At 53.8% G+C, this 17,709-nt stretch overlaps 3 protein-coding genes across 3 annotated transcripts; 2 read left to right on the top strand and 1 right to left on the bottom strand.

Annotated features, from left to right (window-relative positions):
- Positions 1-862: 862 nt before the first annotated feature.
- RNASEL (2-5A-dependent ribonuclease) lies at positions 863-6,500 on the top strand (the record flags this gene model as incomplete). Its single annotated transcript, XM_036640563.1, has 3 exons — positions 863-2,891; positions 2,940-4,138; positions 4,188-6,500. 3 exons carry the CDS (start codon positions 863-865, stop codon positions 6,498-6,500), a joined length of 5,541 nt encoding a protein of 1,846 aa, XP_036494689.1.
- A 5,740-nt stretch (positions 6,501-12,240) lies between these two features.
- CGCS363_v008713 (uncharacterized protein) lies at positions 12,241-13,633 on the top strand (the record flags this gene model as incomplete). Its single annotated transcript, XM_036640562.1, has 4 exons — positions 12,241-12,354; positions 12,413-12,545; positions 12,607-12,674; positions 12,749-13,633. The coding sequence occupies 4 exons, from the start codon at positions 12,241-12,243 to the stop codon at positions 13,631-13,633; spliced, it is 1,200 nt and encodes a 399-aa protein (XP_036494693.1).
- Positions 13,634-14,110: 477 nt separating this feature from the next.
- CGCS363_v008712 (uncharacterized protein) lies at positions 14,111-15,694 on the bottom strand (the record flags this gene model as incomplete). The annotated part of the gene is made up of 1 exon (XM_036640561.1): positions 14,111-15,694. The coding sequence occupies one exon, from the start codon at positions 15,692-15,694 to the stop codon at positions 14,111-14,113; it is 1,584 nt and encodes a 527-aa protein (XP_036494692.1).
- Positions 15,695-17,709: the final 2,015 nt, after the last annotated feature.

Raw genomic sequence — 17,709 nt, 5'->3', positions numbered from 1 at the left:
CACCAACATTCATCCATACGACAACAGCTCGCAGGGGGAACTGTGCGTGTCCCACATCTCTCCCATTGAATTGAATCCCCCCCGGGCGGCGGCATCTCCCAGCCGAGAGCCCGCGACGAACCAGAAGCCGCCAGACGTTGCGACTCGGACCCATCGAACCCAACGATCCAATCCCAATCCAACCTCGTTTTCTTTTTTTTTTTTTTTTTTTTTTTTTTTTTTTTTTTTTGCTGCTTCTCTCTCTCGCCCCCCTCGTCGCCTCTACCACTCGACCCGCGTCCCGTATTCTCCTAGCCCAGCCCTTCCCTCTCCTGTCTAGGTCTCCAGTCCCGTGGTTTGCCCCCTAACAGGCCTGCCACCTATCCGTACCTTACCCGTCCTTCTGTCACCTCAACCCGTCGATCCTGGATGCTTGTTCTCAACTTCCCGTTCATGCCATCGCAGCCAACGCACCACCACCAGCACCGGTTGCCACCGGCTGAAGGCCGTCTTTTCCGTTCACCTGGCCTGACTGTCTTTGCTGCACCTTGCTAAAGTCTATCTGCCAGAGGACCAGAAGAGTGAAGAGGGCCAGAAAGAGAAGAAGGGGAAATTCTTGGGACGAAAACGAAACTTTGCGCCGCACGTCTCCTCTCCTCTCACTCACCCGCCAACTCTCACTCTCCTCAGCCTCGCCTTGCTTCAACCTCACCCTAACCTCACTTTCCCGTCACTCACTCACGCTCCTTTTTTATAGTTTTCACCGCTTCTCTTCACCTCTCACCTGTCGCCCTCGCATTCGCCGCCTCTCTACGGCCCCCCATCCCGACCTCCGTCATCCAACATACGGTCTCACGCCTAACCCCCCCTCCCGGCTCCCCCGATGCCGACTCCGCCGACCGAGGATGACCGCCAGACGCGGATCATCCAGTTCGCGGAGGAATGGGGCCTCGAGCCCCCGCCGTCCCCGACGCCGCTGACGCGCCCCAACAGCCCCCCCAGCTTCCGCACCTCCGAGGACGACATCAGGGCCGAGGAGCTCCTCAAGCGCAAGGCCTCCGTCCTCGGCCGGACGGACTCCACCACTAACCTGAGGCGCGTCCTCACCTCCAAGAAGACCAAGTGGGACTACAAGCTCGTCTTCGACACCCTCGACCAACACGTCACCGAAGGCGGATCCCCCGGTGTCGCCGAGGCCCTCATCGTCCAGCTAGTCTCGTCCGGCGGCGACGTCAACATGGCCCAGAAGGCCAAGACGAGCATCCTGCCGAGGAGGAAGAGCCTCGAGAGCTTCGGCGAGCGCAGTAAGCTGCTCCAGCATGCCGTCCACAACGGCCAGATGGACATGATCCAGGTTTTGCTACCCCACGCCGACCACTTTGCCCTGGACGCCTCATTACCGTTGGCCATGCGCGCGGAAAATGTCGAGATTGTGGAGCTGCTTTTGAGGTACGGCGCCGGTGTGCTTCGCAGCAGTGAGACGCAGGAGGTTTTCCGACAGGCTTGCGCTTCGGGCCGTCAGGCCGAGCTGGTGTCCATCGTGCTGCGGTCCGAGGCGCGGCCGCCGCCGACATGGCTGTCTCAGTGTATGGTGGAAGCGACGAAGGCGGGGTGCTTGACGACGGTTCTCCATCTGAGTCGGTCTGATGCCGATGGCGACTACAACCAAGCGGAGGCGCTTAAGATCGCCATTAGCCAGGGACGTCATGATATTGCCCTCGCGATCATCATGGGCAACCACCCGCCGAAACGACCAGGCCTGGATGAGGCGTTCTCGCAACTGCTGGATCACCCGTCGATGAACCCGAACGACAAGGTTGCGGTCGCTGAGTTGCTTCTTTGTGCGGGAACGGATGGCGATGGCCCTGCGCTCGCTCTGATTCACGCGGCGGCCGCAGAGTTCCAGGACATGGTCGATTTGTTGGTCAAGTACGGGGTTTCTATCGAGTATCAGGATGCCATGGCAATCCGGAAAGCCATCCAGAACGGACGGGTCGACGTAGCATACACGCTACTGAACGGCAACTCAGAACTCAGCTCAATGCATGCGTCAGAGTGTGTTGAGCTGCTCCCAAGGAATATGCCAATCGAGAGCCGCCGACTTTTGCTGGACTTATTATTGAGGAGGGGCGCGAGCGGGACTGCGCTAGACGACATGCTCATCGAAGCGGCCGAGGCGGGTGACGTCGACTCGGTCAAGCTCCTCCTCACGCCCGTGTTCCCGGGAGGCCGACCGGTCAGCGAACATGACGTGAAGAAGGGGCCCCGATCGATGGTGTATGAACGCCACCAAGTAGCCTCCGTCGACCATAAGGGCGGCCTGGCGTTGCAGATTGCAGTGATGCGAAGTGATGTGGCGATGACCAGGGAGATGCTGAACAGTCAGCCGTCAAGTGAGACGCTGGCGCAGATCTTCCCCCTCACCAAGACGTTATCTCGCCAGAACAGGTACCGCATGGTTGAGTGTTTCCTAACGAGTGGTCTCACCGGGCCGATTGTGCATGAGGCGCTGCAAGAAGCCATCGACGAGGACCCGAAGTTCAAAGACGAGGACCTCATCGGTCTGTTCCTCAAGTACAACACCGACATCAACGAGAACGACGGGTCCGCGCTGGTGGCCGCTGTCATGCAGAAGGATCTGAGGTTGCTGAACGCGCTGTTGAAGAAGAACGTCACGCCGCAGACCGCCGCCGGCATTCTGCCCAGGATAATTGCGACGCCTGACCCTCAGACGAGGTTAGATATGGCGACCTTGCTGCTTACGAACGTGCCGACCCTGGAGCCGGGCAAGGTTTCCCAGGCGATGCTCAACGTGTTGAACTACCGACCGGCAGACCTGAAGCTTTTGCAAGTGCTGCTGCTTCAGGGCCGGGCGGACATCAACGTAGACAGCGGAATTGCCATGGCATCAGGTAAGTCGTCATAACATATCTCGTACGCAGGGTACTAATGATGAGTAGCAATCCACAGCCACGACCCTCCCGTTTTGGACATGCTCTTAAAACACGGCAAACCTTCACCACAAACCGTTGGCCGAGCCATCAACGAGCTATCGATGGTGCAGTCCTCCGAGCAGAAGGCGGAGAAACTTGAGATTCTCCTGTCCAAGACCAAGGACAAGGCCCTGTTCAACGACGTCCTCGTTAAGGAGGTCCACTCCCTCCTCCAGACAGACCCCGGAAAACGTGAGCTGTCGATCGTCAAGGTGCTCCTTGAGTCGGGCGCCGACGTCAACTCCCACAATGCCGCCGCCCTGTGCCACGCCGTCGCCGCCGGCGACACCCAAATCACCGACATGCTCTTCGCCGCTCGCCCCAGCCCGGCGTCACTGGCGTCCGCCCTGCCCCACGCGCTGCGCATTGCGGATCCCATGGACCGTCTCGACTTCTCTGAGAAACTGCTTGAAGCCGGCGCACCGAGTGCGGAGGCAAACCGGGCGCTGGGATTCGCTATTAACACATACACTAATGATATCCCGTTGTTGAGGACGTTATCACTCAAGGCCAACACCAGCGACGGCGAGGCCTTGATCTCGGCTGTCAAGAAGGAGCGCCCCGATATCGTCGAGCTGATTCTCAAGCAGAAGCACTCGATACCGATCACGAACGACGCATTCGCGGAGGCGGCCATGTTATCGGACAAGGAAGCGAGGGCGAGTATTTGCACACTGTTGCTGGAGCACGGCGCGTCGGGGACAGTTCTGTCAGATGCGCTGCTTGCCGCCGCTGCGGACGGCGACTTGGTGCTCGGCAGCATTCTCGTGAAGAACGGTGCCCAGATCGACGAGGAGTCCATTGTGGAGGCATGTAAATCTGGTTCTGCCGACGTCTTGGCGATGCTACTGAGCGGCAGCTCGACGCCTAAAAAGTCGACCATTGAGCGAGGCTTTCAGGCCGCTACGGAAGTCGGCAATCTCAAAACGCGAGCTGCGATTCTTCAGGCACTCTTGCCTCACGGCGTGGACGGGGAGGCTCTTCACATCCAACTGGCGTCCGCCGTCCGTTTTGGGGATGACGGCGAGGACTTGGTCAAGACTCTGTTGGAGGCTGGTGCGGATCCGAACTACAATAAGGGAGAGGCGGTATGGGCTGCGACGAGGAGTGCCTTTCTCAATACTCTGAAAATGATGTTGGGTCAGGTCGATATCGGCACGAAGCTAGTAAGTAATCTGCACAACTCGTGTGAGGTCATTTCTAACACAGAAACAGCAACACAAGCCTAATCACACCACGCTCAACCGCGCTCTCAGGGCTGCCTGGAAGCTGAGCCGCGAACCACGTGCCGCCATCATCGACGCGCTCTTCCGGGCCGGTCTGCCTATATCGGATGACCTGCACGTCGTTCTGAACCAAGCAATCAACGAGGAAGAACCCGACTTCAAGCTCATCAAGTCACTGCTCCGATTTGGTGCTTCGCCCATTGCCAACAACTGCCAGACACTCATCGACGCGACAAGAAGAGTGATGGTGCGGCCGCTGGCAATGATGTTGGAGTCCAAGATCCTCGGCGAGGACCTCAACCTCGCCATCAGGGAGGGCTTCACCAAGGACAATTCGGCGCAATGGTTCACAGAAACAGGTTTCAGCATCTTGCACAGCTTCCTGCAGAAGGGGGCACATGGCGACGGCCTGAGCTCTGTCCTCACTCAAGTCGTCGACATGCCGCTGTCCGAGTCCGACGACAGCGTCAGCCTCGCCAACGGTTTCGTCGACATCCTCCTCGATCACAAGGTCGACGTCAACTACGACAATGGAATGCTCTTGCAATCCGCGGCAGCTGCCTTGAACGCGTTCCTCGTCAACCGGCTGTTGGAGAAGAAGCCCAACACAGAGTCAATCTCGCGGGCATTCTACCGCATCTTCGACAACCCCACCTCCGAAGACGAAGCTTTGGAGCTAATTACAATGTTTACTGACTACGCGGACGGCGAGACCCGACTGGACGTGATGTACACGCCGCCGGACTCCATGCCCCTCCTCTTCCTCGCCATCTCGCAATACCCCCGATCTATCCGAATCACGAAGGCGTTGTTGGACGCCGGCTACTACTACGACCAGATGATGCCGTGTAAGGTCATGGAAGACGTGGACGAAGAGCCCGTCACGCTCATGATGTGGGCGCTGCATCAGGAGCAGAAGAAGGTTAGCAGCGGCATCATCCAGATGCTGATCGAGACGGGTGCCAAGATCAACTTTGAGAGCCGCCTATCTCAGACGACGCCATTATTACTAGCGATCCGCAACCGCCGCCCTGACATCGTCAAGATGTTGCTCCTCGAGGGCGCAGAAGTGGACGTCTGCGATGTCAAGGGCAACACGCCACTCACACTATCCACAGAAGCCGGCGGCGAGCTCGCTATCAAGATGATGTCCAACCTCCTCGCCGCAGGCGCCTCCAGCAACGACGGCTCGCTGCACAACGCGGCGCGCGAGCTGAACCTCCCCGCCTGCCAGGTCCTCGTCCAGTACGGCCACGAGCCAGACTTCCCCAGCACCCTCCACGGCGGCCGCAGCGCGCTCGGCGAACTCGCCTGCCACGCCGCCGACAACGAGCCCCTCGTCCCCGCGCGCCAGAAGCTCATGGAGCGCGTCACCAACTTCCTCATCGAGGCCGGCTCCGACATCACCCTCCGCACCGACGGCAAGTCCATCCTCCTCCTCGCCCTCGACTCCAAGGAGCCCCTCGTCACCAGCCGCACTCTCCTCAAGGCCGGCATGTGGAAGCACGTCAACAAGAAGTTCAACCAGTTCACCGACGGCAAGATGACGTACTCGCCCACCATGTACGTCGCCCACGTGCTGCCCGCGTCGGACACGAAAGAAGCCCTCATCAAGCTGCTGCGCGCCAACCGCGCCGAGGACGTCTACTACTCCAACACGGGCCCGCAACCCGACGGCGCCTGCGGGATGCCCAACGAGCTCGAGGCGCAGGAGCGCACCCGCCGCGCGCGCCTCGACCGCCTCAACCTCGAGCAGGAGGACCACCTGCTGTCCATCGCGCGCAGCACCGAGCTCGCCTCCGTGCAGGCGCAGATCTGGTCCGCGCAGGCGGAGCTCGAGGACAGCCGGCGCAAGCGCATCCAGGCGGACGACCTGGTCGCGCTCAACGAGCGGGCGCGCGCGGAAGAAGAAGTCTTTGCTGCCGCGATGCGGCGCAAGCGCAGCGAGCGCAGCGCGGACCTCGAGCACCAGGCGGCGCTGACGGAGGCGACGATCACGCGGGCGCGGGCGGTGGAGCTCGCGGAGCAGGACCTGGTCATGACGCGGCAGAGCATGCTGCTGGAGTGGGAGAAGCAGATGGCGACGGAGCAGGTGGACCACGCCAAGGCCATGTCTGCGATCCGGGTCGCGGAGCGGGAGGACGTGGATCGGATGGACCGCGAGGCGGAGGACCGGTTCCGGACGCGGCTGGCGGAGCAGCGGCGGCTGGTCGACGGGCAGACGAACCTGGCGAGCCAGCTGGCGGGCGCGGGCGTCAACGGGCGGCGGCAGATTGGGTATATCACGGGGGAGATTAATTAAGGGCTGTGGTGGTGGTGGTGGCTGTTGCTATTTCTTTTGTCACCTTTTGTTATTGCAATGCGTGGCCTGGCAGGGCTGCCGCTTGCTTGCTTGCCTGCCTCCTTGCTCCTTGTCGCACGGAGAGGCGAAAAGAAGAGCGCGAGCGTACGGGGCCGTGTTTGTCGGTTCGCGATATGCTACGGATTTGGTAGAAAGGGGGGCGTTTTCGTCGTTATCTTGGTTACATTGCACGTGGGGGAGGGGGGAGGCGGTACCCTCTTCCTCCTGTCTTCTTTTTTCTATTCCATTTTCTTCCCTTTGTATGGAGATATTCTTGGGAGATTATTAGGGGGTTCAGTTCTTAGCATTTTTCTGCGTAGGTAGTAGTTCTGGTTTATTATGCATCCTGCAGATGGGGATGGAGTAAGTAGGGTAGGCTGGGGTGCTGAAAAGTAGCAAGTGTTGCCGCAGCGAGTAATGAAAAAGGATCATTTCACAGTTATTCGAGGCGGCGCGGCGCGTTCGTGGTCCTATCGTAAAGTTCACTCATTCAGCTGGCTTCTGTGCCTGTGTGTCTCTCATCCATTTCCGTCTCGGTCCCCAGTTTCCCTGATAAGAAGTGTCGTCCGGACGGGGGAAGTTGCGCAAGCCAGGGTCGTTGACAAAGATCGGCGGTGTGGTGCACGGCAAATGGTGCATTTGCGGGATCCATGACTCTCCACGAGGAATGCGATGCTGGGCCGCAGAGAGGGAGGACCTCCGCGGTCTTGGCCTTCCGGTCGCTTTCGGGCTTGTCATTGGCCTGTGGACGTCATGGGCATCGCGTGGTTTTTTTTTGCATTTTTGCGTTTTGCGTTTTAGAGGGTTTTGGTGAGTTGCATGTTTGTGGGTTCTGCGAGAGGGGGGAGGATGGTTTAGTGTTGTGACTCTGGGCTGGGTGGTTGACGATCGAGAGTGAGATGAGTGGACGAGATGTGATGCAGAGAGTTTGGGTGTGCTCTGGACCCGGGAACAGGGCGGCGCGTGGCAGCGTGGCAGCGTGGCAATGCTGCCTTGGTCTGTCTCCTGCTTGCCGGACAGTTGCCGTGATTTGATCGCAGACTGGGCCATTCAATGGGGAATGGTCTTGATTTTGCGTGATGGATCATGGAGAGTAGTAGAGTGGGCTGCGTCTTGCCCTTTCGAAGGGGAACGTGCGCCGGAATGGCACTGCAAGGTACGACGCACGCTTTTAGAGGCGCCTCGCCAATTGGGAGGAGGAGGAGTGGGCGGGCCTGGATTTCGTGGGTTTTCGTTGCTTGGACCGCCTCGTGAGACGGGGCTGCTAGGGTGGTTTTGGCGAAGGGGGCCTGAAGATCGCATTACTCGTGGAGGTTGAAGGCGGCTAGAGGCGTGAGAAAGAGGCCTGGGGTGTCTTTGATTGAGGTTCGTGATGGTATGGCAGGATGGACGGGCTGCGGATGTCGGGATGGAAGTTGGCATATCTCGAGGTCCAAGCTCTGTGATGGTTTGTGGTGAAGATGTGATGAGGAGGAGTTGTGCAACGGTGATGTCGTGATGAGATGGGGTGTGGGCGACATCGCGCATGTGTGAACTGAGCAGAATACCGACCCCATGATTTGTGTTCCTCTCAATGCCGCTTTGTACGTTTCCTCGTCTAAACTATCACCACGATGCATTGGAGGTTATCGTGTAGTGTTTGTGCACCATGATTGCAACCCGTTCAGCGAATGTTTCTGCGCGAAGGTTTGGTTTCTCTCCCAAATCGTCGTTCATTCCATGTCTTGGCGGGCCAAAGCTCTTCCCGATCACGATGACAGGAAAACAAATGTTCAGACGACTCGTACACCATTAAAGAGGGGGGGGTCCGGGCAATGAATGATTCAACCGTCATGAATGACACTTGATTGACGTCTGTTTTGACATGCTCGCAAAGTTTCGTCGTTGCAAAAAAACCCACGTGTTGCATCGTACGGGAGGTTTGGAAGGGAATGTGGAAACCTTGCTTCAGAACATGTTTCTTCCCCCAGCGCTGTCGCGTGGTTTGCTTGAGCAGATCGACGGTCGAGTCTCGAACGTTTGTTTGGTTAGACGAGACGAAAAGGCCTCGAAGCCTAAGAAAGGGGAAAAAAAACCGGGGAGGGGAGAGTAGATTGGGAACGAATGTCTTGCAGCTGTCAAACAAGATTGGCCACTTTTCTTGCTCTCTTTTTCCTGATGCTTGTTGCGCACAAGCACACACAGCAGCCAGCAGCACACTCAAATCTGCAGCGGATGGCGGCACGGCAGTCGCGCCGGAGGTTCAGAGTAGAGGTCCAGTCCAGTCAGGGCTCCGCTGTTTGAATGGTTTCCAATCTCGAATTCCTGCCAACGAGAATGGTCGGGTTGGAATTGCCCACTTTCCGAGATTTTCGTAAACCCACCCTTGGTGTGACAGGTCCTGACTTGGGTTTGGGGGCGCGTTGGCTGGCTGGTCGGTCCTCCGGGAAGGGCAGCGTGACATTTTAGGAGAAATTCTGGCGATCTCGCTGAACTCTGTTGCGATGGGGGATCTTGTCTGGACGATGACGGTATGTGTTTTTGGAGATCATTCGATATGTGGCTTGGGAGAAAAGACATGGCTGTGTCTTGCGATCTTCACTCGTGTGTTCTGAATGAGTTGGATTAAGGCTGTGGCTTGTCGCTCTCCATCATCTCGAAGTTGAGCCCTATCCGTACTTTCGTCGAGTCTGCCTGCCGACAAAGAGATAAGATGAGAATTAGCGCCCGTTCCGCTGCACTTCATAGACATGAAATCAGCTAGCAAGTAAGCTTCAACCCAGCCAACAGGAGAAATCCCAGCATCGTCGACATTGTCTCTGAGAAAACGCGATGGCTTCGTAACCAGTCTACCGGCAACATCCCTCGATCCCAACGGCCCGCGTGGCACTCAGCGCCACCGGGGCAGGCCAGAGCTTCCCTAGACGCTCTGAATTCTGGAGCATTGAAGCATCGTTCGTCGCCCAGAGGTCGTCTTTATGCCCTCCCCCCACTCTTGTTTCTTACTGTTCCTTCAGTGGCAACCCCGTGACCCCCAGCGCATGTCAGTCAGCACTTTATGTAAATTGGCCAGCATCACTGACAGGAGCAATCCGGATGGAGCCTCAAGCCACCCGTAAAGTGACCGTCGACGACGCGGCACAGCCGTGAAAGAGCTGACTCGGGGAGAGACAGAAAAACCGGCTCAGGATCGCCCGCGGAAGACTGTCCCGTGCGAAACCTACGTCTTTTGACAGTTGACGTATTTGTCCCCCATCTTACGTGGGCCTTTCGGTGAATGATTCAGTCTCGCAGTGGTTGATAGGTGCGTTCGCTCTAGGTGAGAAGAATGCGTACGTTATTTCGTTGGACCCTTTTTTTGATATTATCAAATGCGTCCGAGCGTACAGGCAGTCGATAGATTGGCGAGATTTCATTTTTGATTGAGGACTGATAAAGACGCACTGTTTGCTGATGTTTCGGGCCTTGCTGCCGTTGTTCGCTTTGCTGGAGCACGGCTCGTACCTCGTATCTCGTCAACGAAGCCCATACTCGTCTATTCCGGAATATCCAGGCCGGAAAACCTGCACAATCGAGCATCATTCGGGATCATCTCGCCGTGAACGACCCCGGGGCAGCCATTTGCGCGTTGACCTCCTCCAAAGCTCCAACTCGCCTCCCCCGCTTCCCTGGGTTACTGTGGTGCAACTGGAGAGCACGTGGATATGAGCCATTGAGCCCACGATTGCACCGCGAGGTAACCTCCCCCCCCTCTCCCCCCATCACGACCGGACGTCACACCAATTCGATCTCGAGTCGCGAGAAGTTGCCTCCGAAATTTGATGTGGAGGGTGGTGCTCGTCTCCGGGGCTGTAAAACCAGAGGCGTATGAGCCACGAGGCCCACGGCGATAGACGAGACTTCACGATCTTGAATTCTCGAAGGGTGTTAAGATGGCACGCAACTGTATTATTACCGTCTCCTCTTTTCATCGGTCGTGGATGCGTACATTGGTTGGCTCTCGTCGAGCCCTGATTCTTGGACGGTTTAAGACGAGATGTTATGAGCGTTTTGACTCGTAGAATTGGAATACTAGGCGGAACACACTCCGATGCATTACGTGGATTCCTGACTGAGCCGCTGCCGCGCCCCCCTTTGCAGTCGAGACGTTTTTCATCGTGGAAGTTCACACACACACACACACACATATCACATGCTTCAAAGAAGCTTCAGGCGACGTGAACTCTTGTACTTGACAAGTGCGTCCCGGATATCTCGGGCATCTTTAGCTCACATTTTTGAGGTTTTACTGCCTTATCTGTACTGCATACCACAGTGAATTACAGCGATGGAAGCAGAAAAAGGACCTACATTCGCTGAAACACGCGGTCACTCTAGCGGGTGACGGTCACTGACTCGGGGCTCTCGTCACAGCGCAAGGGGCCGGGGTTGTCCGCCTGTGCCTTCAATCTTGCTGCCTCTATCTGTTTGCCGTCACTCGCCATGCAACAGTGAATGTCATTCATTTCCACAAGTCGTGATATATCACCGAAGAAGGGAGCTTCCTCGTAGTCCTTCACATGTCGGGCTAATTGTACAAAGTACATCTGACTTCCCCCAGCCCCAGCCACAGCCCAGAGCCACGTTCTTAGACGATAACCATAATCGGGGGAGACCATCGCCCAAAAGCAGAAGATCTGCCACCGTCTCGTTGATGAAATGTGTGTTGGATCGTTTTAGTGCAGCACTTGTTCCCGGGTTTTCGGGCGCCGGACGGCCTCGAAAGAAACTGCCCAGCGCCCCGTGCTTCCTCTTTAGCGCCTCGACGACGTTTAAAGGTTGGCTGGATGATATGGTGACAACGTGGCTTGCGGCGCCATGCTTCATGCACAATTGTGCTAATCTCCTCGAACCCCAGCAGGTTTTTCTGGCTCTTCCAGCCAGCAATTGGCGCCGCAGCCTCTTCCCAGCTGCTGTTTGGACGACGAGACGACCGATTCAATCCACAATGTCTTACTCTTCTTTCCCACACCATGTCAGGGTTGGGGTTGCAATCGCACGGACGCCATTCCATCGGGGGAAAGCAAGAAGTGAAAGAAGAGATCAGCACCACTAAGCCAGGCTCCCCCTTGGCCCCCCTTTGCTGTCAAAGGCCCTTGATGCTTGTCCTCTCATCCACCGCGATCCAGCTGCTTGCAGCGCGGAATTTTCCAGTGCAGCAGCCAGCCAGCAGCATCCTCCCTCGAGGATGGCGCCCTCACCCCGGCACGCGTTAGGAGAAAAAGGGGTATGGTTTGAACTGTGGAGTAGGGTAGCCCCCCCCGGGCCCCCAGCAGGGCTTTACTGACGTTCGGCATATGGTTAGCAAGGGTGGCGAGCGGGTTCCTGGGCAGGCACTATGCTGCTCTGGTGCTCGTCTCGAGCTATCTGTGGACTCGTTTGCTGGAGGAAGCAGAGCAGAATATAATACCACGGACCCGGAACGGGCAGATCGGTTGTTGGCTCGAACCGTTGTCGTCTTGTTGGTGTGTGTACCTCTCTTCGTTTCTTTTCTTTCGAGAAGGGATGGGGCTTGTCTCTATCTTGATATTCACATAACCTACCTGCTTCCTCTGCTAGTCTTTTCCTGCACTGATCACCCCACGGCTTCTTGACTTGTTCCCAAGTTTTACTGCTTGGGTTGGGTCAGACTCACTTCTCTTTTCTGTCTAATGTTTTGATCCCCCACCGTGGTTTGACAGCCATGGATGGAAAAACGATTTATACGCTGTTCGGCACCGGATACGACAACTCTCACGAGCCGAAGCCGCTGGTGAACGAGAAGGGCACGATCCTGGGTGTCGCCATCACCTTCGAGGTATGGTTCTCCGTCGGAAATGTGAAGCTATTCGTGTGTTCTGACATTGGCGCTCTAGGTCGTCGCATGGATATGTGTCGCCTTTCGTATGTACACGCGGGGGATGGTGGTTAAGGCTCTGGGATGGGACGACCTTTTCGTCGTATTATCGCTGTTGACGACAACAACTGGCACGATTGGTGCTTGTGTTTGTAAGTTATCACATCTCAGATTTGATCATCTCAATGGCTTCTTGGCTGACACATGGCAAAGCGACTTCCTTTGGCTTGGGCAAGCATCTCTACGAACTAACAGCTTCAGACGTGCAAAACTATCTCTGCGTACGAGCCCCGTGACGAGTTCCCCCCGGTTGCCGGTCTATCAACAATTGCCCTACTAACATTGGCCATTTCAGACGTTTTACATCACGAGTGCCTCCTACCAGATGTCAACAGCCTTCATCAAACTATCCCTGCTCTTCCAGTACGTCCGCATCTACGACCAGCCCGGCTTCCTCCGCAGCGCCTGCAAAGCCATGATCCTCTTCACCGGACTCTGGGCCATCGCCTACAGCTTCCTCGGCTGGATCCCCTGCTACCCCATCCGCGCCTACTGGGACTGGCAAGTCCCCGCCGCCCGCTGGGGCTACGGCTCCCTCGACGCCGACATCTTCTACGGCACCTACGCGAGCCACGCCGCCCTGAACGTCATCCTCGACCTCCTCGTCCTCGCGATCCCCGTGCCCCTCTACTTCAAGCGCGACGCCACGCTCAAGTCCAAGCTCGGCCTGCTCGTCCTGCTCACCATCGGCCTCATCGTCAACGCCATCTCGATCGTCCGCCTCATCTCCGTCGTCCAGCACAAGGCCGCGACCCTGCCGACCCTCGACTACACGTGGTACGCCCCGATCAGCGTCGTCATTGCCTGCGTGGAGGTCGACCTGGCTATGGTGGCGTGCAGCGTGCCCATCTTCTGGCCGGTGTTGCGGAAGCACTTCGGCGATTTCGGAGACGGCATCTTTGTCACCAAGGAAATTGAGGTCACGCGCGAGGCCAGGCGGCTGGAGAGCGTGGAGCTGGACGACGACTTGGAGATGGAGCCGGACAGGAGGTCGAGGGTTGGGAGCGAGGCGAGCCTGCGACAGGAATCGCGGGCTCCGCCGAATGGGCGGTATCTGGACGAGTTTGTGGTGCGGCAGGTTGACCCGTTGGCGAGGAGTAAGAGTGTGGTAACACAGATCAAGACGGGTGAGGGTGACGTGGAAGATGCCAAATGGTGGAACAAAGGAAGGCTAGAATAAGACTCTGAAGGTCTAGGAAGTTTTCAGGAAGCGAGCAATTGCATTTCATTTTTCGATCACAACCTCCAAGACCTAGTGTTTTACGCCCATGTAAATGTGGTACTGACATTGTCTCACCGTATCGAGAGGGTTCTACCATCTGGCCGGGTGACAAGCCGTTCTGTTACCCATGTCTTGCATGTCGTGTGAGCCTTTGATTTATACCACCCCTAATCGTTCCCTACCTACTTGTGTGAAGTAATGTGATGCCAAACCTTATGTTTATCTACTCTATCGACGTCTAGTAACTGTATTACGAGAGTTTCTTGCAAGACTACCTGATTTCCCTGCGTGCGCGACTATTACCTGTGAACAGGTTTACTCCAATCGAGGACGATGATTAGAAGAATAACAACCTGGTACAGACAAAAACAACAGCGACGACGGCGACGACGACGACACTAGCCATATAGGACATTAAAGAAAAAGAATAGTCCACTATCTAATAACCACACTCTGTCGAGGAAGTTGGCCTATGAATGCCAAAGCTGCTTGCTTATCAGTCGGGATCTTGACTTGAATTACACCAACCCGCCTGAACCCCCCCTCCCCTGGGACCAAGGCGAGTCCCCAGATAGACAAAAACCAACGCATATATAAAGGTACAAACTGAATCTCGGCACAAATGTCATCGTAAGTGTCGAAATGAACCCAGGCTTGGGCCATGGACTCAATCATAGATCCATATATAGCTTGAAGCCCAGGCTCATGAAAGCTTGACAACGTGACTTGACGAGACGGGATTGCTTTCATCCGCCTGTACCATTCCGGGCATGAGTAAACATCATCAACTGTGGCCGGCAGCACTATAGCTTGAAGTGTAATGGCGCCCTCCGTAACCTGGCCAGTCTCATCATCTGTCAGGGGAGTTGTCTCCGCTGACATGACTTCGGCCAATGAGTTGCCGTCAGGAGGCTTAATGCAACCCATGATTTCCCCATCTACTGCGGCCCAAGACCATGAAGGTGCCCGGTAATCGACCGGCCGTCTCCCGCATATACTGTCTGGATGCACACGCCATGCCAAAGCTTCAGGTAATTCAGCCTCCCATATCCCAGCCAAATATCTGGTTTCTTCGCCAAGGGCTCCCAAGAAGCTTCTTGTTTCTTTTGCAATGGCCGATATCGCCACCAGCTTATCGCGTGATTTGGTAAGTTGGCATTTCGTGTAATACCCAAGCAGCTCACGCCATTGTCTGTAATGGAGTTCGGGTCCCCTAGAAGGAGATCCCGGCCATTGAGGCATTAGATATTTGAATGCGGGTTGATGGTTGCTAGGCCCTCTACTTTGGAGGTCCTCTTGGCGAGTCCAGCTAGCACCAAACCAGTCGGCATCAGGCTGGCTCTCAGAACAATGCATTTCATGGCACTCCCATAAAACTTGCTGTTTACCCCAGTATATTGTCCGTGGACTCAAGACTCTTTCCTGCAAGATCCAGGCGCGCTTACATAGAGTTGCGTGGTCGAGGCTTTTCTGATGAAGTAAGAAAATCTCCCACTCGTTGACATATGAGTCTGGCGTGCCAAACAGAGATAAGTCGATAACAGTGGGCTTGATATCCTTTGGAACCCGTTGAAAGTAAAGGCCCCCTTCATCGTTTTCCGCACCCAAGGCTGCGATGCAAAGAAATGCACTCTTGAACACTTGATGCATCGATGAGGACTCCTGACTCCAGTCAGCCTCGGAGTCTTGAAATATGCACAAGCGGTCTATCCATATGTACTGTAAACCAAGCCGTTCCAGGGCCACGAAGGCGTCTTTGAACGTCCTTGGAAGACAAGATAGTGGCTTGCCTCTCGATAACTCTGTCAGCGTTGAAGCTCTAAGTGTGAGATCCAGGTCCCAGGATTTGTCTCCCCAGCAATGGCTTAGCGCAAGGTACTTCGATCCCGGCTCAATTTCTTCGCGCAGGGCTAAGCGGAAACTTCTTACACCACCGCTCGTATGTAGCTTCAGGAGGCGTGTCGGAATAAAGGTCGACTGGACTTTGCACAGAGAATGCTTGTCGTCACAACTCCGCATCCAGTGCTGGATGGTAGCCCATGTACCCGGAGCATCAGAGAACTCTGAAATCATGTTGTTGAAGCGATGTTGGATTGCTGCAGAGTTGAGTTAGTTCTTTTACTTGTTTCCATAATACGTATTCGGATGATACTGACTTGAGTATGACAAGAACCGGCCATAGCGTTCATAAGAATAGTTCCCACAAATGATGTACATATCGAGGCGTGTCTTCCCCGTGTGGGTTTCTAGGCTGAGACAAATGTTGATCCAGGTGAAATATCCCAAAGTTGCCATATCCTCCGTGTATTCAGTTCTCACTGGTAGGGAGCTGCATATTGCGCAACCTTCTGCTGCTGATTCCAACCATGACTCGGGCGTTTTATGGTGCCCGTACGCATATTCTTCACGGTCGAATCGGCGTTCGGGATCAGATAACACTGAATGAGCATGTGAGCATCCTAGTGAGACGTAACACCTGATTTTTAGATATGTTACATCTTGCATGTCTTTGTCTTTGGCTCTCCGTTATTGGCGCGACCCCTTCTGGAGGCCGGGCAATGCCGGTCGCGCCTACTACCTCAACCGACGAAGGGTCGACGTAGCTCTCGAGGGATTTGAGACACACGACACAAAGCATCTTGCAGATCGGCGTTGTTAATCTAAAATGGAAAAGGTTCTAGGAGAATGAAAGATTTCATAGAGATTATCATCTGTTGTAGTAAATACCCACAGACCTCTGACCAATCAATCCTAGCCACATGGCGGACGTGAACAAACACCTCCGACTTCGTCACCAGTAATTATGTTACATAATCATGCAGGCATTTAACGTGATCTACATAGCTTGGAATTCAGAAAAGAACTCCCCGGCGTCCTCTGAATTTGAAGGAACCCTTCTGCTCTACCCTAGCGGTAAGAAAGCCTCCTAGTATCATTAAGGGAGGCTGCCTTATTATGAGTGAAATCTAAAGTACTCTTGAATTTAGTGTCTTCACGTAGGTAGAAGTTTTGCAGGTGAGTTACTTTTAAGCCTATTAGCTTAGCGACTAGAATCAACTGAAAATGATCAGGCAAACCAGGGTCACTCCTGCCTTCTCTCCAGGCCGTCTCCATCTGATATTCAATGCAATTCTAGGCAGCCGTGTCAACGCCTACTTCAGTCTTTCCACTAGCTGAATTGTCACTGGTGCATCTCCTAAGACGCATTGATAGCTAAGGGGTTAAGCAGCAGCATAAAAGAATATCCAGGTTAAGGAGCTCTGAGAATCTATCTAGAGGCGCTAGTTAGACACTGCCCTAAGGCAGTAGGGCGTATTTATTTCCTCTTTTTCTCTCTATATTCTTTTCACTTCTATATTTATATTAGCATTATATATTCATTATTATAGTTAGCTATCTAACAGTAAGGTCTACTAATAGAAGCTAAGGATTAATACGTTCTAATAGTATATTAAGTTATAATCTAAGTTAAAAGTTATAAGCTATAGTAGATTAGGTTTTTAGAGATTAAAGTAATTAGTCTTAAACTTAATAAATAATTTATAATAAAAATAAGCTAAGAGTATCTTAAGGATAAATACTAAGTTAATTACTAAAGAGCTATAAGAGTTTAACTTTAAACTAAGCTTAAGTTATACTATATATAAATCCTAAATAGTATTTTTTATTTACTTAAAAGTAATTACCTAAATATATAAAGTAATTATAATTAATTAGTAATACTAATTAATTACTAAATATTTTATTTTATATTCTATTAATTATTTCCCTATTTTATTATTATATAATTTATATTATAGTTTTTTTATACTAAATAAGTTCTTATTATTTTTATAATTTTATAGTATAAATATCTTATTTTAGTTACTTAACGTTTAAGTAAGTTATTTAACTATTATCCTTATTTATAAGTTATAATATTAAGTTTTCTCTCTAAAAATCTTATTTTTAAGATTTAATATAAATAAGTTATTAATCCTAAGTTAAAGATCTATTAATTATATTTCTTAATTTATTTATAATATTAATATTAT

The sequence above is a fragment of the Colletotrichum siamense genome (assembly GCF_013390195.1).
Source record: "Colletotrichum siamense strain Cg363 chromosome Unknown KSG_Cg363_contig05, whole genome shotgun sequence".
NCBI lineage: Eukaryota > Fungi > Ascomycota > Sordariomycetes > Glomerellales > Glomerellaceae > Colletotrichum > Colletotrichum siamense.
This window is presented reverse-complemented; position numbering and strand designations above follow the sequence as displayed.